At 31.8% G+C, this 21,176-nt stretch overlaps 2 protein-coding genes across 15 annotated transcripts in view; one reads left to right on the forward strand and one right to left on the reverse strand.

The window, feature by feature from the left end:
- Positions 1-12,693, reverse strand: part of LOC139529876 (kinesin-like protein KIF27) — a 41,492-nt gene extending 28,799 nt beyond the window's left edge. For all 11 annotated transcript variants that reach the window (XM_071325826.1, XM_071325824.1, XM_071325818.1 and 8 more), the window contains exons 1-13: positions 12,508-12,693; positions 11,198-11,303; positions 10,163-10,228; positions 9,153-9,290; positions 8,436-8,522; positions 7,467-7,571; positions 6,538-6,670; positions 5,830-5,976; positions 5,371-5,445; positions 1,412-1,507; positions 946-1,067; positions 440-541; positions 123-203 (exon numbers count right to left, since the gene is read on the reverse strand). In XM_071325826.1, coding sequence (XP_071181927.1) covers positions 123-203; positions 440-541; positions 946-1,067; positions 1,412-1,507; positions 5,371-5,445; positions 5,830-5,976; positions 6,538-6,670; positions 7,467-7,571; positions 8,436-8,522; positions 9,153-9,290; positions 10,163-10,210 — 1,134 coding nt within the window. In that variant the 5' untranslated portion in view covers positions 10,211-10,228; positions 11,198-11,303; positions 12,508-12,693. The remainder of the gene's footprint in view (positions 1-122; positions 204-439; positions 542-945; positions 1,068-1,411; positions 1,508-5,370; positions 5,446-5,829; positions 5,977-6,537; positions 6,671-7,466; positions 7,572-8,435; positions 8,523-9,152; positions 9,291-10,162; positions 10,229-11,197; positions 11,304-12,507) is intronic.
- A 140-nt stretch (positions 12,694-12,833) lies between these two features.
- LOC139529896 (SAP30-binding protein-like) overlaps positions 12,834-21,176 on the forward strand; it is a 28,270-nt gene continuing 19,927 nt past the window's right edge. The window contains exons 1-5 of one of the 4 annotated variants that reach the window (XM_071325855.1): positions 12,834-12,899; positions 16,216-16,485; positions 16,971-17,289; positions 17,980-18,098; positions 20,667-20,706. In XM_071325855.1, the coding sequence (XP_071181956.1) occupies positions 17,043-17,289; positions 17,980-18,098; positions 20,667-20,706 (406 nt within the window). In that variant the 5' untranslated portion in view covers positions 12,834-12,899; positions 16,216-16,485; positions 16,971-17,042. Of the gene's footprint in view, positions 12,900-16,214; positions 16,486-16,970; positions 17,290-17,979; positions 18,099-20,666; positions 20,707-21,176 lie in introns of those variants that run through there. The other 3 variants (XM_071325857.1, XM_071325854.1, XM_071325856.1) reach the window with 3 other exon arrangements.

Raw genomic sequence — 21,176 nt, forward strand, 5'->3', positions numbered from 1 at the left:
ACAGGAACTGTATCATCCTGATTTGAAAACAAATTGCAATTGACATTCAATAAGATCAATGCCTTATCCTAACACTGTCAAGTATTCAAATATAAATAACATATTCCAGTTTTGAAACCTACCATAATTTCACACTGCATTTCTTCAAATCTGATTGACTGCACATCTCTATTTATAATTGGTTTATTCTTTATATTCTTGGCCTGAAAATATTTTTGCATACTTTAATTTACTGCAGTTTAATCAAAATTCTTATCATCTAAATACAAAAACTTTAATGTAAAAGTTTCCAAATTTTCTTTCAAGAATGAATTCACGGTTTCAAAAATAAATTCTCCTTATGAGGAGAAGCAGTTACTTATTGTGGTTGTAAATATCCTTTATTCATATTGATATAGGTATACTTACTCTATTGGCATATTGATATAGGTATACTTACTCTATTGGCATATTTCAAAGCATTCAAAGATTCATCAAAGTTTGATGTGGACGGACTAATACAACAAATCATCAAAGTCTGAGCATTTCCTCCCAGGGAATCCTGTAAGGGAAACAAATATAGGTTATAAACTTTGACCTTGACAAACTAATACAACACATCATCAAAGTCTGAGCATTTCCTCCCAGGGAATCCTGTAAGAGAAACAAACATATAGGTTATGAACTTTGACCTGATGGACTAATACAACAAATCATCAAAGTCTGAGTGTTTCCTCCCAAGGAATCCTGTTAGAGAAACATAATTTTTAATTTGATGGACAACTAAATAGGGATGCTGCAAATTATGTATGGATTAACTTTATGTAACTATAGATACTGTACTTTAACCAGATAGTCATTGTATGGAATGTATATATCATTGACTTCTTAACATATTGTACCTTAATTTAGATTTCATGTATGTATCATGTAAAACTTCTTCACATCTGAATAACAATACTGTACCTTAAGTAGCCTTGTGATTTTAGATTCCCTGTATGGAATGTGTGTGGATTTCTTTTTTGGATCTCCTAATGCACTGATCACATTTCCCAGAGCTAATAGTCCTGAGTTTATATGTACAGATTCTGAAAAATATATTACATACAGATATGAAAATATCACACATATCGCCTTCTTATAAAATTCTCCAAATATTGATGTCTTTCCTTGGTTGCCTCGTGTAAATCTACCAATATATATGTCAATGTACATTATATTTAATTCCATTAAAATGTGAGATTTTCTAGGAGTTTTGTTGAATTTAATTCAAATTTCTATGAAGTATCTGGGTTTTTCAGCTAATTGTTTAATTTTAAGGCATGTAAAGAATTATATTTCAAAAATGCAAAAATTTGATGAAAATATCCATAATACCCCGGAACCCTTTTCTTGCATTGTATCTGCTAATATGCATCTTTCAAATACTTGCCTTTAAATCTATCCCCTACATTGCCTGTCCTGTGAGCTCTCTCTGATCCAGCTAGATCAACAAAGTGGAACTTTCCAAACATATTGTGGGTTATATCTATAAAATAAGCATACATTCAATTATCATAATATTGTTTGTACACAGCAAGTATGATATAGTAAACTTTACAGAAAACTAACCATTCAAGCCAGTTTATTACCAAAGAGTGTTTGCTGTGTGCTCAAGGTCAGGCTTTTTAACCCAAATCTGGATCTTTACTGTTTTTCATGTTGTATGTGTTGTATGTTGGCTTTCTATGAAAGGTCTTTTGTTGGTTCAGTTTGTTTTATTGTAGTTATAAACAATCATACAAGACATTTCGGCCATAGGCCTTCTTCAGTTTCTTTATTTTCATCTTAACTACATGGTAGACCTTTTCCTTTCACAATCATTAAGGTTGAGTGTGTCTACTGCTTATTTTTTAGATTTTTTGTACAATAATTATAATACAATGCATATAATTAAGTCTCCTTGACATATGTTTATATTTTAAGTTGTTGTGTACATTTTATTTCCTTCTATCTTTATTTTTTACATAAAGCAAACTGAAAATCAGATGTGCCTTCAATCTGAAGAAAAGCTATTTATAATATTTTAACATATAGTTTTTACCATGTATATTCAATGTATTTATATAATTATAATATCAACCTCTAAAAGATTGAATTAAGCAACCAAACGCATGTAAACTTTTAAGTACATATATTTCCCTGAATACAGATAAGATAAGCTGCAATACCATAATATAGTAGTAAAAGTATTCAATTCAAGATAAAAAACCAAAAGTTCCTGTGCTATAAGATGACATAAAACCAAACCTACAGTATATCATATTATTTCTATCAAAAATCATCAAATAAAAATACTGCATCCTTGACCAGTGTTTGGTGAGGCTTACAAATGAAAAATGATAATGATGAAAACAATGACTTTTACAAATAAGTTTAGATTTTTGGCAAAGTACAAAGAATATAAGATAATAAATGAAAATGATTGGTAGTAAGTGATACTGTGGATTTATTTATTTTCGTGGTTACCAATTTTCGTGGATAAGGGAAAACTTGGATGTTCGTGGATATTTAATTTCGTGGTTTTGATGCAGTCTTCCTATAAGCCCATAGCAAATTTGTCATTCGTGGAACATTTAATTTCGTGGTTTACCTGTAACCACGAAACCCACGAAAATTGGTATCCAACGAAAATTAATGAATCTACAGTATGTGGTTTTGCAAGCTAAGTTTCCAAAAAGAAGAAAAGATATGGCCATAGGTATATTCATAAAATATCTTAAAACAAGGCTTATGTTTATTTTTTTCACAAGCCCAATGTTAAAACATTAATAGATTCCTTTTCTGTGCAAATATAATGTACCTGTCAGCTTATTATCAAATGAAAAAATTCTGGCTATATATAACATTGTTCAAAAAAGCAGCTTGTATCTCAAAATCCACATTCATGCATGTTATTTACTATACATTTTAAACATGCTGTACTCTAATTCCAGCAGCACTTATCATCTGGGAAAATCCTATTCCCTGGCTAAAGTCGTTCCAAACTGAGTTAACATTCTAAACATCTGTTAGAGGGTTAAAAACAAAACAATGGCAAAAAATAAGTTCACAACAATAAAGTTCTGGGATTGTGAAATAATTGCAGGTTACAAGCTTATAGGTCCAAAATAATTAGGATGACAACCTAAATATGCAAATGATTACAGTGTAGGCAACTAAACAGTGCAGTGTACAAAATATACAGATAAGTTTTAAGAAAGGAGCTTGCAAAAACTAAACAAACCTTTCAACTGATTCTCTGAAAAGCATAATGTTGGTGTAACAGTAACACACATAGATATATTTACTATTAGGGATCTGAAAACAAGTTTCTGATATTGTGTGCCACTAACAGATATAATTGTGTATTGTATATCTATAAAGACATTATTATATGGGGTCTCACATGCAATAAATATATAAATCACATAATATAAAGAGTTATTATAACAAGAGTGCACACGCTGAAATGTCTCGCCTTCTATACTAATCATTGATATTATGTTGATAGTCCTAAGTATAAAGCTAAGCTTTATAACAACTGTACCATAAACTTAACATTAACCAAGATAACTAAACAAAGACCAATGAACCTTGAAAATGAGGTCAAGGTCAGATGAACCATGCCAGGCAGACATGTACAGCTAACAATGCTTCTATACAACATATATAGTTGACCTATTACTTATTGTTTAAGAAAAATAGACCAAAACACAAAAACTTAACACTGTGCAATGAACCGTGAAAATGAGGTCACAGTCAAATAAAACCTGCGCGACTGACATAAAGATCATAAAATATTTCCATACACCAAATATAGTTGACCTATGGCATATAGTATTAGATAAAAAGACCAAAACTCAAAAACTTAACTTTGACCACTGAACCATGAAAATGAGGTCAAGGTCACATGACATCTGCCCGCTAGACATGTACACCTTACAATCATTCCATACAACAAATATAGTAGACCTATTGCATATAGTATGAGAATAACAGACCAAAACACAAAAATCTAACTATAACCACTGAACCATGAAAATGAGGTCAATGTCAGATGACACCTGCCAGTTGGACATGTACACCTTACAGTCCTTCCATACACCGAATATATTAGCCCTATTGCTTATAGTATCTGAGATATGGACTTGACCACCAAAACTTAACCTTGTTCACTGATCCATGAAATGAGGTCGAGGTCAAGTGAAAACTGTCTGACAGACATGAGGACCTTGCAAGGTACGCACATATCAAATATAGTTATCCTATTACTTATAATAAGAGAGAATTCAACATTACAAAAAATTTGAACTTTTTTTTCAAGTGGTCACTGAACCATGAAAATGAGGTCAAGGACATTGGACATGTGACTGACGGAAACTTCGTAACATGAGGCATCTATATACAAAGTATGAAGCATCCAGTTCTTCCACCTTCTAAAATATAAAGCTTTTAAGAAGTTAGCTAACACCGCCGCCGTAGCCGCCGCCGCCGCCGGATCACTATCCCTATGTCGAGCTTTCTGCAACAAAAGTTGCAGGCTTGACAAAAAACAGACCAAAGCACAAAAACTTAACTATAACTACTGAACCATGAAAATGAGGTCAAGGTCAGATGACACCTGCCAGCTAGACATGTACACCTTACAATCATTCCATTCACCAATTATAGTTGACCTATCGCATACAGTATAAGAAAAACAGACCAAAACACAAAAACTTAACTATAACCACTGAACCATGAAAATGAGGTCAAGGTCAGATGACACCTGCCAGATGGACATGTACACCTTACAGTCCTTCCATACACCAAATATACAAGACCTATTGCTTATAGTATCTGAGATATGGACTTGACCACCAAAACTTAACCTTGTTCACTGATCCATGAAATGAGGTCGAGGTCAAGTGAAAACTGTCTGACGGGCATGAGGACCTTACAAGGTACGCACATACCAAATATAGTTATCCAATTACTTATAATAAGAGAGAATTTAACATTACAAAAAATATTAACTTTTTTTTCAAGTAGTCACTGAACCATGAAAATGAGGTCAAGGACATTGGACATGTGACTGACGGAAAGTTCGTAACATGAGGCATCCATATACAAAGAATGAAGCATCCAGGTCTTCTACCTTCTAAAATATAAAGCTTTTAAGAAGTTAGCTAACGCCGCCGCCGTAGCCGCCGCCGGATCACTATCCCTATGTCGAGCTTTCTGCGACAAAAGTCGCAGGCTCGACAAAAATGAAAAATAATGTAGAAACATTTTCACATCTATTAATATTCAAACATAATAATTACATGTATACAAATATATATGATTTTGTGTTAAGAATGTAATTTTATTAGATATTCCTGAACCTACCATCATCAATGATCTCGTTAGATTCTGACGGTTTTCTCTTCCCTGCCATAACATCAGCTTCTACCCATCTCTGGCCTGAAAAATATCAAAAGGCAAACCATTCAGATTATTCAAGTAGTATTAAAACATGTTCTTATACCCAATTTTTTCCTAATTGATTGCAAAAAATAATAATTAAACTTTAATATATTGTGTCACTTATGACAGACATAGATAAAATTAGGATAGAAAATATAATTATTTCATGCTATCATTACTTCTTTATAAATTCTCTTAGTGAATGGCAAATTAAAACTTGTATAATCAATCTTAATCCATTTTATGTAAATATTAATACCTAAATTAATATTTGATTGGTGGCGAACATCTCGCATAACATAGATTAAAACTTCATATGAGGACAGGTTCACCTTTACCTTATGGCAATGAACATAAATATATATTGTCCTAAATACTGACCTACTATGACTGTAAATATAGAATGAGATCTACTGGAATGTTCATTCATCTGTGTTGACCCTGTGTGACGTATAGATGACCCAGATTCCAACAGTGACATGATTTCATCTAGAGATTCACATTCCACCTCTCTTGCACCAATTATCACTACAATTATAGGTTTAAGTTGAACTATAGCACACCATAAGAATGTTATATAAATATCACATATTTTTAAATGGTTATAAACCTTGAACAAAATTCCCTTTGTGATTCAGACTCAAATAGACTTTTCTTATGGTCAGTTATTACACAAGTTTATAATTGTAACTTATTTGTACAGCAACAGAAGTTTTAGCTAGAAAACAGTACACGAAAAAACTCAGTTTAAGTAAAAAGGATCAGTTATTATAGAATTGTACTTGATCATTCACAGATTTACTAACTGATTGATTGGCAGCAATTTGGACAAGTTCTTGTTATTATATTTATTTTTTTCAATATTTAATAAAAATAAATTAAGTATACAAGGTGATTGGTTGATAACTTTTAATTGTGCCAACTTGTTTACCGCAATCTTTTAATCTTTCATGAAGTTCTGTATGTGAGTTATCTATCTTTACATCATTTCCTTATTTTTATTGATGCATCTAGAAATTATGCACTTCAATTGTCAGTTATGCCATGAAGGGATTAAACCTCTTACCCTGTTTATAGTGATCACCCTACCTGTATTGCCCTGGTCGTCCTCTCTGACATGTAGTTCTTTACTTGACGTATCAACATCTAACAAGTCCTGTAACTCTTCTTTGTATATCTCTATGTAAGACACTTTTACAGAAAACTCAGTTGTAGTATTGGTCTGAAAATTAAAAGAAGATTGATCAGTTCCTGCAACAACACTTCCAAAATGGCACATAGCTTTTTCATTTAACAAGTGAACATTAGACATCTTAAGCTGGTTGACCATTTTTGAATATTTGTTTCACAGATAAGTTCCAATTGTCATAACAATCAAGCCCTCTAATCCAAGTATGTAATTACATGAGCAAGACAGGTTAAACATTTGGAATTGGATCTGCTTACCATTTGAGAGAATCCTAAATCGCCTCAGGTTTCTGGTGTAGCTTTGTCTAGTTTTCTATGCTGTGTTTTGTAGACTGTTGATTGTCTAGTTTTCTATGCTGTGTTTTGTAGACTGTTGATTGTCTAGTTTTCTATGCTGTGTTTTGTAGACTGTTGATTGTCTAGTTTTCTATGCTGTGTTTTGAAGACTGTTGATTGTCTAGTTTTCTATGCTGTGTTTTGTAGACTGTTGATTGTCTAGTTTTCTATGCTGTGTTTTGTAGACTGTTGATAATCTAGTTTTCTATGTTGTGTTTTGTAGAATGTTGATTGTATTTGTTTTCTATGCTGTGTTTTGTAGACTGTTGATTGTCTTTTGATTGTTTTTCGTTTGTTTACCATTGTCAGTTTGTTTACAGCTTTAAAGTTTTACTACCCTTTTGATATCTTCCACATCTCTTTTAAAGTGAGAGTGTTTCATAATAATTTTGTATCAGAAATTACACTGCAATACATTTGAATATGATCAAACACATATAAAATAGGTACCAATAGAAAGAATATAGCGCCCATTTTTTATGTATAATTTTTACCTGCATATTATCAAATATGGCTTTCAATGCCCTGGGTATGATTCCATATTCTTCATCTGTAAAGGAAGATATGCCATCTCCAACAGTATAAGTCTTTCCTGAACCCTAAGAGAAAAAATTACGTTACAGTCAATATTTTTCACATCCTCTAACCACATTTTTTCTGAATATAATAAAATGCTTTCCTGAGCCCAGCCTTATATGACAGCAAAGGACGAACCCCAAACAGTTTGAGCAAGTTTGGACACAATATTCAAGCTCGAAACTGTCTGAATTTTAATTGCAATCAAATTTTTGACATAATATAGATTTCAGACACAAAGTAAATGAGGTCAAAGATCTTCAAAATTTATTGCTCAATACTGTGCAATTAAAGATTTCTTATTGAAGTTTTTCAAAACATTTGAAATTACAAAAATTTGATAGAAAAGAAATCCCCCCCCCCCTTTTGGAGTAATTACCCCAAACTCAATCCTCGTCTTCCCTATTGTGGCTGGAATCTTGTAGTACAATTTCAAAAAGATTCATACACCTAAACACAAGTTATTGTCTGGAAGCTAGAAAAATGCTTGTTTTTGGCCCCTTTTTTCCTCCTAATTCCTGCATGATTGGGGCAATCCCAGCCTTCACTTTGTGATATGGATCCTTGTGGTACAATTTCAGAGAGATCCATAAACTGACATTATTGTCTGGAAAGTACAAAAATGCTTGTTTTTGGTCACTTTGGCCCCTTATTCCTCAACACGAGGTACCATGACCCCAAAATCAATCCCAACCTTCCTTTTGTGGTATTCAAAATTCTTGTTAAATTTCATAGAGATCCATAATCTTTAACTGAAGTTATTGTCAAGAGACAAAATGTGTCTTCGGACAACGACAACATCATCTATAGCAGTTGTATAAAACATTATAAAACATATTTTTTGCACTGATATTTCTTTAATTTGAATTAATTTATCAGGTACTTACCGTTTGACCATAAGCAAACACTGTAGCATTATAGCCCTCAAATATACCATTTACCAAGGGTTCAATACAAGATTTATACACTTCATCCTGAAGTACAAAAGATAAAAAAAATCATAGAAAAATACACAATTGTTTTTGACTAGAAAACATATACCCTCCTTCTTCACCCAGCCTGTATGGTAAAATTTAACCAACTAACATGAAAATTAAGTATGCTGAAAATGATGACAAACAATGTTTTTTGCACATTTTTGTTATTTATCATGTAGAACTATCTGTTGAAAGTCAAACATTAAATGCTTTAAATAAGAGTATATCTTAAAGTAGCTAGATTGTTACAATTACAACGATATCATTGCACATCTGAATTAAGACTGTTTATTACATGTGAAATAAAATTAATATTGCATTAATTGCTGTTTCTTGCCTTATGATTAATTGGTGTTAATGCAGCTATTTTGTTGCGGCCATTTTTGTTGATTGAGGATATCAGAGTGTCTAGAGAGAACCATTGACCTTTGGTAAGAAAACTAACTGTCCTAGTCAATTACGAGTTGTACGCACCTGCCATGTATTGGACTCAAACTGACAACCACAATGATGACAAGCTATTGATCTTGTCTTATGTATTAGTTTATTCTCCAATGCACTGATTATAACCTTTACCTGTGTAGTTTTAGAAGACAGGACATGATCAAATGTGATTATAATATTTACCTGTGTTGTTTTAGAAGACAGCACATGATCAAATGTGAAAGCTCTGTCTTTCCCTAACACAAGCTGATTTGTTGCTGGTATTATTCGTACACACATTTCTTCTCCAGCAATCTTCTCTTTAGGTAACAAGGGTCTAACCTGTGTATAAAGAAATAGCAGATTGTAGATTTGAATTTCACACACAAAAGATTTGTTTCTAAACTGCTACATTGTAGTCTTAATTACAACAGCAGAATTAAAGGTGGTACCTTGCTACAAGATTTGTATCATAAATGTACATGGGAACGATAGACTTGGTTTGTCCAATAAAACATAGTATACTCATGTTTCTTGACTAAAAAGAAAACAAGTAAATAAGTATCTAGGATAAGGACATGGATTAGAAAGAAGCTATCAATGAAGGCAACAATTTTTTTTTTTTATTAAATGTAGTAATCATTAGTAATTCTGGGGTTGCCCTTTGTTGCTGTGTTACATATTTTTTTTTTTGTTAATTATTATGTACATAAATTAGGTTATCTTGTTCAAATTGTTTTACATTTGTCATTTCAGGGCCTTTTATAGCTGACTATGCAATACAGGCTTAACTCATTGATGAAGGCTATACGTGACATACTGTTGTTAATTTCTATGTCATTTGGTCTTTTTTGGAGAGTTGTCTCTTTGGCAATCATACCGTATGTACATCTCTTTTTTAATAGCATAATTATAGTGCATTCTCTGCATGATTTAATTTTTTTAAATCATATTATATTAAGTATATGATTAGTTATCTGCAAAAGAAATATTGCATAAACCAGTTGCCCCAAATTATCATAAAGCAATAATAAAATAAGCCAAAAAGGCTGTTTATCTGCATGCTGTGAATTTTCTGGCAGTTTGAACTGCAGATAATAATGTTTAACTGAAATGCCTTGACAACTGACAAAAATTGTTTCTCCTTTTTATGCTGACATACTATAATATGACCATTATATGACAGGCAAATAAACACCCAAGTGGGATCTTACCCTTACTGCCACTCTAACATTCACTTCTTGTTCTGACATTATGGACATCTTATTTCTTTATATAGCCTGAAATGAATAATATAAATAGTAAAATCAATATATAATTTGGATTTGTAAATTCAGAATCTTTTGCAGTTTTTATTATTGCAAGAAAAATTGTGAAGTTGCAACAACAAATTTTTTTTAAATGCATTATTTCCATGAAACATCCATTAATCAAAGTGTTTGTAAGCACTAAATGGTAAAGATTGCTTTAATTTATCAGTAGGAAGTAAAATTAAACATTGCATCAAATTGTATAAAGCATTGGTTGTAGTTGATTCAACTACAATTCTGGACAATGGGAGATAACTCCAATTTTAAAATTAAATTTAGCAATGACATAATTTATAATTTTAGAACAGATATTAGATTCCTGCACCTTGCAAAAGTTATGTAATTTTCTTGACAGGTGTAACATCATTTTGTGACTTGAATATCTAAGCATATATTTCATTGATAATTTCAGACAATATTCATGGATAGGATGTATAGAATGTTAAGATCAATGCACTATATTTTGCGTATCAAAAAGATAGTAATAAGCCTTGGAAGATTTAGTTATCAAGTCAGTAACTTAGGATTTTGATTGTACTTTACCCAAAACCACAATAATCAAATTCTAATTTGTGAAGATTATTCAGTAATCATGTTAATCTCAATAAATTATGAACTTGCAGTATAATAAAGGAATTAAATGCATACATGTACATGTACTGTACATGTATGTGTAAAATTCAATATTCAAAACTCTCTTGATTTACCCACTTATGAACATTAAAACTGTTTTCAAGTTATATAAAGTCATATTGTTATTATAACCATAATATAAGCGTGTGCACATACTGTCCAAATGTTAGCATAATTAACAATGAGATTTATAAGGTACAAAGAAGAATACAAATAAATAAGATACAATTGACAAGAATATCATTACAAAATTCAAACACTATGTACAGCACTGCTCATGAACAAGCACTTCTCTTTTAGTCTCACCACTTCTCTGTATCAGTTTTAAATCAATTTCTGGTCACTTTCCCCAATGATTCTGAAGTAGTGTGATCCATGTATATATGTCAGCTTTCACTTATCATACTTATTTCTACAAAAGAATAATAAACTACTATTTATTCTACAAAATAAAAAAGAGACAAGTATCATGCATTTTATAAAATTGAAAATTGGTAACTTCATCAGCAGTACATGTAGGCAATAAGATAAAAAGAAGGCATAACAATGAAAGGAGCTAATACTAAAGGGGAAAAACAGACAAAAAGCTGCAAAAATTGGAACCCTTCAAAAAATTGTTACACTGTACATACAAAGACCCCAATGAAGATTATCAAAAGTTGGCAACCATATAAATGAAAAATATAAACTTTGACTTATTATCACTGTTAAATAATACCCTACATTGTATATTGGGTGTAATGCCCACATAAAAGGCATGAATGGGTTCAGTACCATTTACATGTATGAGGACTTCCCTATTCAGAACATTCAGCATTCCCATTCCCTATTTTATTCAGGTAAATGTCAACATTACAGCTAAATAACTAAAATATCAGTTGAATAAAATTTTATTACCTAAAAGTTAAATATTTTAAAGAAGGAACAAACTGATATTTCAGAAACACTCAGCCAATATGTTCTGTTATTCTGCATTTATTTTTAACGTTTAATGTTTTGAACTAATTTAATCCTGTTCATTACTTCAAAATGTATATAAAAAAAGATGTGGTATTATTTTCAGTGAGACAACTCTCCACAATAGACCAAAATTAATAACACAGAAATTAACAATTATAGGTCACCTTCAATAATGAGCAAAGCCCATACCGCATAGTCAGCTACATTGTATTATAGGTCACGAAATGACATTTGTAAAACGAATTCAAACGAGAAAACTAACAGCCTTATTTAAGTACAAAAAATGAACGAAAAACAAATATGTAACACATAAACAAATGACAACCACTGAATTACAGGCTCCTGACTTGGGACAGGCACATATACGTAATGTGGCGAGGTTAAACATGTTAGTGGGATCCCAACCCTCCCCCTTACCTCGGACAGAACTATAACCATGATAACAGTACAACATAAAAACAAACTATAGTATAGAAATCAGTTGAAAAAGTTATACTCATAAGGCTAATAAACATTGAGGGGACCATGCTTTTACTTATAAGAAACATGTCAATGGTAAAATAAGGCATGTTTTGAGGGGTCCATGCTTTTACTTTGTCTCAACAGGTCAGCACTTCTGCCTGTCTGTAGTGACAGCTGCCAATCATTGCATTTACCTGCAAGGTCATTTTGATACAGTGGAGTGCAGACTATAAAACCTTTGTCAAAATGTTTGATGTCATCAGAAAATCAGAGAATAGATATAAAATTTCTAAAAATATTTCCCAGGAAACGATGTAAACAACTTTTCAAGCCATAAGAATTTAGCGCATGCTTTGTTTACGGTTGGCAAAGTACGAAACAATCTTCAACAGTAAAATTTAAATGTTTTATCGAAATTCACCAATTATTAGTTTGAAAAAATTATAAACATGTATTTAGTGAAAACGATTTATAACATAAAATTATTTAATTCCGATACCGAATACGAAAACAAAAAAAATAACTTGAAATAGTGTCAATCATGCAAACGTTTTTAATGGCCTAAATTTTTGGTTCTTACAGAGGGGTTGCACTAATGACAGGATGATTGCCCGGATAGTGACAGGACGGTTGACCGGACGACATATAAATAGTCATAACTTTTTTGTTATCCGATAGATTTGTTTAATATTTGTAAACCTGAAAGATATTAAACTATATTTTATGAATATAAAAAAAAAGAGGAAAAATAATTATTTTTTAGCAAAAAAAGTTGACCGGACGGTATTCACACTCGCCAATATACGCTAAATATATATTCAACTGGTTGACGACAAGTTGAATATCTCTTTTGTTTTACAATATTTGTCCATGAAACTCAGGAATCTGTGAGATTTATAAATATATTATACGAAAATATAAACTTGATTGCAAAAAAACGTGTTTTTCTAAAAAAAAAGTTGACCGGACGGTATTCACCCTCGCCGATATACGCTATATATATATTCAACTGGTCGACGACAAGTGTTGATATCTCTTTTGTTTTACAATATTTTATCATGAAATTCAGGAATCTGTGAGAATAATAAATATTGGATACGACAATATAAACTTTATAGTGAAAAAAAAAGTTTGTCTCCAAAAAAAGTTGACCGGACGGTGTTCACATTCGCCGATGTACGCGTTAATTATATTGAACTGATACAAATAAGTGTCAATATCTTATTTGTTTTACAATATTTTTACACGAAACTAAGAAATCTACGAGATCAATAAATACTTGATATGAAAATATAAACTTTATAGTAAATAAAAATGTTTTTCTTCAAAAAAAAGATGACCGGACGCAGTGGCGGATGCAGGGCAAAGGGGGGGTGCAAAACATATGTCCCGATTCAAATGCATTGATCGGCCAAAATAAAGGGGGGGGTGCGCACCCCCGGAACCCCCCCTCTGGATCCGCCACTGGGACGGAACAAACATTCGCCGTTATATGCCTTAATATAAGTTGGTAGACCCAAGTGTTTATATCTCTTTTATTTTATCAAATTTATGAAATCTGAGAGATCAATAAGTACTTGATATGAAAATATAAACTTTATATCAAATATGTTAAATGTTGTTCTTAAAAAAAAAAGTTGATCTGAGGGAATTAACATTCGCCGATATTATTATTTAAATATATTGAACTGATCAACACAAGTTTTAATATCTCTTCATTTTTATAATATATTTGTCCATGAAATGAAATAATTTGTGAGATTAAATAAATATTTTACAAGAAAAATAAACTTTAAAGTAAAAACAATGATCCCAAAATGTTTATGTGAGCGAGTTCACCAATGCATATTAGAAGTAATGATATTTAATCAAATTAATCTAATTTTGACACTTGTTGTAATCACCAATCAAGCCAAATAACATGTCATTAAAGTTTTCACACCTGAGACATCAAATACATTTAATTGAATTACCTTATAATCAGTTGGTAATTAGTATCCAATTAAAGAAGAAATTTTATGAAGTTCAGGATTTTAGATTAACATTTAACTCACCTAATAATAACTATTCAATTGTTCAGTCATTTATGCTCTGACTTTCAACCAGTTCAGATCACACAAATTATATTTCTACTATATTTTGCTTTTAGCATGTCTTTTTAAAGACAATTTTCAATATATATTCATTATTGAACTATTGATATAGATAGATTGATAATTGTGTTACTATATATATTGCTTTATTCAAAAGCATGTCTTTTTAAAGACAGTTGTCAAACATATATTTATAAATACAAAAGTAAACAGATTGATATTAGTGCTACTATATATTGCTTTATTTAAAGGCATGTCTTTTTAAAGACAGTTGTATAGCCATCATATTAGTACAACTTACCAGTAGACAAAATATCAAAATGGACAGTGGGTCTATTGTCTATATGCATACAGATGTATTACATCAAACAGAAATAGTAGATATTTTAACTAAACCTGAAACATCTTGTACATCGAATGTTCCCCCTTATAAGCCAAAGACAAACGAAGTTTACTTGTTTCAAACTGGTGCAGATGATTGGAAATGTGACCAATATCTGTGGATAAATAATGGTACAAAATCAGTCACCATTGGTAATGATGTTCTTAAAAAACATTTTTACAAAATCCGATTACCAGGAACAACAGACAAAACAAACGGTAGAAAAAGACCAGTTGGTTCTTTACAGTTTAAGAAAACTGCATGCATATAGTTTGAAAAGTAACAAAAGCTTAATACTTGTGCATTATGAGGGAGATGAGACGGTATATGTACCCGTTGGCCATGGGAACAGCAAAAATTCAGATCCCCCTGAGTATACACGCACTGCTCCTTCTATATTAAGAAAAATAGAGCAAGACATAAGGTCAGGTGAAAAAACTGCCATGGATGTTTACAGAGAAAGCATATCAAATGGTTCAGTTTCTGGTGAACACCAAGGGGTGCTAAATGCTAGAAATGTGAAACAAGTTGAGAACCTAGTAAGGAAAGTCAATGAGGAAGAAAGACTGAGCAAAGGGGATATATATAACCTTTTGCTATTGGCATATCATATGGATGGATTCATCCATGAGGTGACAGTTTTCCTTGATTTGAGTTCAATCATTGCTTTGCCAGAAATGATTTCTATCGTTTTTATCATAAAGTTTATATTTTCATATCATATATTTATTTATCTCGCACATATCTCAGTTTTATGAAAAAATATTGTTTACCAAAAAAAATATTTACATTTTTTGTCGCTCAGTTCAATATAATTAACGCGTACATCGGCGAGGGTGAATACCGTCCGGTCAACTTTTTTTGCAGATTTTTTTTCTTTTTTACTTTAAAGTTTATATTTTCGTGTAATATACTATTCAATCTCACAGGTTCCTGATTTTCATGGACAAATATTGTAAAACAAAAGAGATATTAACACTTGTCGTCGACCATTTCAATATATATATAGCGTATATCGGCGAGGGTGAATACCGTCCGGTCAACTTTTTTTTGAGAAAAACACGTTTTTTTGCAATCAAGTTTATATTTTCGTATAATATATTTATAAATCTCACAGATTCCTGAGTTTCATGGACAAATATTGTAAAACAAAAGAGATATTAACACTTGTCGTCAACCAGTTGAATATATATTTAGCGTATATTGGCGAGTGTGAATACCGTCCGGTCAACTTTTTTTGCTAAAAAATAATTATTTTTCCTCCTTTTTTTTTATATTCATAAAATATAGTTTAATATCTTTCAGGTTTACAAATATTAAACAAATCTATCGGATAACAAAAAAGTTATGACTATTTATATGTCGTCCGGTCAACCGTCCTGTCACTATCCGGGCAATCGTCCTGTCATTAGTGGTTCCCCTTACAGAGCAAATAATCGACTTTGAAATATAAAAGCAACGTTTCAAAGAAATCTCTCTTTTTTTTAAATTATGGATTAATAATGTATCTTAGATAACCACAGATCATTTTATTTGATTAACTTATAACACATTCCACACCTTTAACTATCTGTTGTTTGATAATGCTTGAAATCTTGGAATATACGACTAATCGGTAAATATTCTGTACCTGTGATACATCTGTGTATTTAAACATTTACATGTTGGCAAAGAGTTAGAAATACAAATAATATGAGGCAGGCATTACCTGTAAATGGGAACGAAGTCTGTATGAATTATTTTTTTGTAACTTAATTATTTGTCAAAAAAAAGACACGGAAATACCGTAACGTTTCCGATTTTGGTTCTGTTGTTAGGGTTTTTAGTTGTGACGTTATTTAAATTATGACGTCATATGCAATGTAAACAAAGAAACGCTATCATTAGGTAACGTTTTTTCATATCAAGGAATTATTAAAAATGAAATTGGTATTGCGCGTTCCTTCCTATTTTATACTAGACTGATAAATATATATTTTACTCAAAGTTTCATACAAACGAGACCGGAAAAGGAAGTATGTTGTACATTTCTGCGCAGGTCCGGGATTCCAAAACATGACATAAAAAAAATTGAACGATTTTGAGTTCATTAGTACAATGAAAAATTCGGGAAATTTTCCCGAATTTTTTTTTTTTATTGAATTTTCTACTGTTATTGGGGACTTCGTCCCCATATTAACAGTGATGGTATTAGCCTAGTGTTTCTCCATATTGATAGAAATTATTGAACTGAGTTACTCAAACCATTTCAAATATGGAGAGAATCGACAGTACAGCTGCAATGGCTTCATTAGCCTCGTATGACGAGACATCTGACAAGTCTGACGATGAAGCAATTGTAAACATAGCATCGGTTGACAATATATCTGATGATGACGATGAAGATTCAAGACCACCATCACAACCTGCTACAACCCTAGAACTGGAAGATGAAAACAGCAAATCTGAATCTACCCCACAGTCACAGGACACTGCACCAAAACCAAAGCCACATAGAAAAAGTAATTATGAAACGATTTATTTATTTATTTACATTAATTTTACTCTATAATGACACAAGTTTACCTAAAACAGGACTAAAGATACCAGAGGGACAGTCAAACTCATTAATCGAAAATAAACTGACAACGCCATGGCTAAAAATGAAAAAGACAAACAGACAAACATTAGTATACATGACTCAACATAAAAAACTGAAGAATAAGCAACACAAACCTGCATTGTAAAGAACAATAGGTTGCAAACTTTTGTATTATTTTTATTTCTGAAATTGTCCATCCTGCTGTTACTTATTATGTCATAAATTTACATTAAATTATCCACAAAATGGTGTATTTCTGTCGCTGGAATAATTTGTAGCAGGTTTATCAAGTCTAGGTCAACAGTAAATTGTTTCGTCTTCTCACAGTAAAAGACTTGAAAATAGCTTAGGAAGGATGAACAGAGGAAAGTTGGGGAAGTATTTGACCATGTTGACAGTGGAAACTCATGATATATTGAATAGGGGAATACATTTTACACTAATTTGTAACTGGTCACTGATGACTAATTAATAAAGATTTGTTGAAAAACTTCTTAAACATACATGTACAGATGACTTAACTCATTGTCATTGTTCTCTGCAGAAATCAGAGTTTGCATCATTGCTTTCATGTACAAATGTATTACATATTTTATTTACGACATTACAGTAACAAGACTGGTATCTAATTATGGATTAGATGAAGAGGAGGGTGATGAAGATGATATGAGTATATCCTCTGAGGAGGAAGAAGAAGAGGAAGAAGAAAGTTTGTACGGACCAGAAAAGGTTAGTATATCCTGACCTCTGAAGAGAAAGAGGAGAGTTTGTACGGACCAGAAAAGGTTAGTATATCATCTAAGGAGGAAAAGGAGAGTTTGTACAGACCAGAAAAGGTTAGTATATACATTTTACTTTGAGGAGGAAGAGAAAAGTTTGTATGGACCAGAAATGGTTAGTATATATGATCATCTGAGAAGACTAGAAAGGTGCGTTCAATCTCTTAGGAGGAAAAAAAGTTGTATGGACAAAAAAAGTTAAGTATATACATGTACTCTAATGGTGGAGAGGTTAATATTTATGTCCTTTGTGGTGGATCAAGAGATTTGAAGGGACCAGTAAAGATTAGATGTTTATAAATGAAACAGAAATCAATTGGATTTTCTCATTTTAATTGTTTCAGAATTTGTCATATTTATTTTGCTGTCAGATTGTTGACCTAAATTTGCCTATATTTATGTCATTTTGATTCAGGTTAATTTGTGTGTGGCAATAATTTCACATCTCCTTATTTATATTAGAAAAAACAAATTCAAAAATCATACATGAATTAAAGACATACCATAGGAAAGCAAAATGAAGAAAAAAAGAGGAACAATAGTCCACAAAACCTTATACTCAAATTAAAACTACACTGGGGAACTTCCACATCACTAAAAAGGTAGACTATAAAATTAGTGAAAAATAGTGATTATAAGTACAGTAAATAAAAACTATATAAATAAAAAATTAACACACGAACTTTGCAGTAAAAGTTGCACATTTCAGCAACAAAGCAATTATTCTTCCATTGAGACAACATTGATTATTCAGTTGTAATGACAAAAATATTAGTTATGGGAATTTTTTTTTTAAATAGTTGATTTGAAAAACAGTATCTCTGGGTTATTCCTTTTTTAGCTCACCTGGCCCAAAGGGCCAAGTGAGCTTTTCCCATCACTTTGCGTCCGTCGTCTGTCGTAGTCCGTTGTCGTTAACTTTTACAAAAATGTTCTCCTCTGAAACTACTGGGCTAAATTAAACCAAACTTGGCCACAATCATCATTGGGGTATGTAGTTTAAAAAATTTGTCCGGTGACCCGGCCAACCAACCAAGATGGCCACCATGGCTAAAAATAGAACATAGGGGTAAAATGCAGTTTTTGGCTTGTAACTCAAAAACCAAAGCATTAAGAGCAAATCTGACATGTGGTAAAATTGTTTATCAGGTCAAGAGCTATCTGCCCTTAAATTTTCAGATGAATCGGACAATCCGTTGTTGGGTTGCTGCCCCTGAATTGGTAATTTTAAGGAAATTTTGCTGTTTTTTGTTATTATCTTGAATATTATTATAGATAGAGATATGCTGTAAACAGCAATAATGTTCAGCAAAGTAAGATTTACAAATAAGTCAAGTGACCGAAATGGTCAGTTGACCCCTTTAGGAGTTATTGCCCTTTATAGTCAATTTTTAACCATTTTTTCGTAAATCTTAGTAATCTTTTACAAAAATCTTCTCCTCTGAAACTACAGAGCCAAATTAATCGAAACTTGGCCACAATCATCATTGGGGTATTTAGTTTAAAAAATGTGTCCGGTGACCCGGCCATCAAATCAAGATGGCCGCCACAGCTAAAAATAGAACATAGGTGTAAAATGCAGTTTTTGGCTTACAACTCAAAAAACCAAAGCATTTAGAGCAAATCTGACAGGGTTAAATTGTTTATCAGGTCAAGACCTATATGCCCTGAAAATTTCAGATGAATCGGTTAAACCCGTTGTTGGGTTGCTGCCCCTGAATTGGTAATTTTAAGGAAATTTTGCTGTTTTTGGTTATTATCTTGAATATTATTATAGATAGAGATAAACTGTAAACAGCAATAATGTTCAGCAAAGTAAGCTTTACAAATAAGTCAACGTGACCGAAATGGTCAGTTGACCCCTATAGGAGTTTTTGCCCTTTATAGTTAACTTTTAACAATTTTCATAAAATTTGTAAATTTTTATTAACAATTTTCATGAAATTTGTAAATTTTTATTAACATTTTCCACTGAAACTAGTAATTGTAAGCAGCAAGACTGTTTAGTAAAGTAAGATGTACAAACACATCACCATCACCAAAACACAATTTTGTCATGAATCCATCTGCTTCCTTTGTTTAATATTCACATAGACCAAGGTGAGCCACACAGGCTCTTTGGAGCCTCTTGTTTAAATTTAATCTATTGATTATTTGTTATTTCTGTGAATTGAACACATTGGTTGTACATGCTAAGACACATATAAGAACAAACGTAATCAGTACAAAATAGTGTTAAGCAGATAAAATTTCTTGGGGACATTTATTTCATATTTTTTATTGAAATATACAAATGAGACGTCTTGAATCATATTTTGTCAAATATATGTTCCCTTTAAGAAGCAAGAAAATGTGATACAACTAGGCAAACCTTTATGTTGAAACAGCCAACATTTTTAGAAATCCTGTGTTTGTGTTGTAAAATTCAAAATAATCATAATAATTGCGTAAATTAATGATATGAATTTTTGTCTATGTTATGGGCTATTTTGTAATATATATATTTTTTTATTGACAGAGAGTGGATAGAACTACATCATTGAATGCTGAACAGGCTTGTAAGTAAAAGATTAAATGTCTTACATACATTACCAGTCATTCAGACAAAGGTTTAAAGTTAACTTGGGGGGGGGGGGGGGGGGACCAAAGCGACCTATACATGTATATGTATGATCTTCCAGTCAAGATCTGAAAGTTGGTGATTATATTAAAAGTTTCTTCTAAATGTGAATAACAAACCATTTATTGAAATTAATGAAATATTGTAATATTTCTCTAGAGAGAGTTTGTCAAAATGTTATGAAAATCCACTGATAAGATGTTCCTTCTCCTGATCATCGAAATTCCTGAAATGCCCTGATATAGTTTTACTAGTTTGTGACTTGATACCTGTAAGACACTATAACAGCATCTACAATTAAACGATACACAATGACCAATAAATGGTCCAGGGAATGGATAACCATATATGTACATTTATTGTACTGATTTCTTTGTATTCTTCATGTGAATTTATACCAATGCTAAT

Source organism: Mytilus edulis, chromosome 7 (assembly GCF_963676685.1).
Source record: "Mytilus edulis chromosome 7, xbMytEdul2.2, whole genome shotgun sequence".
Lineage (NCBI taxonomy): Eukaryota > Metazoa > Mollusca > Bivalvia > Mytilida > Mytilidae > Mytilus > Mytilus edulis.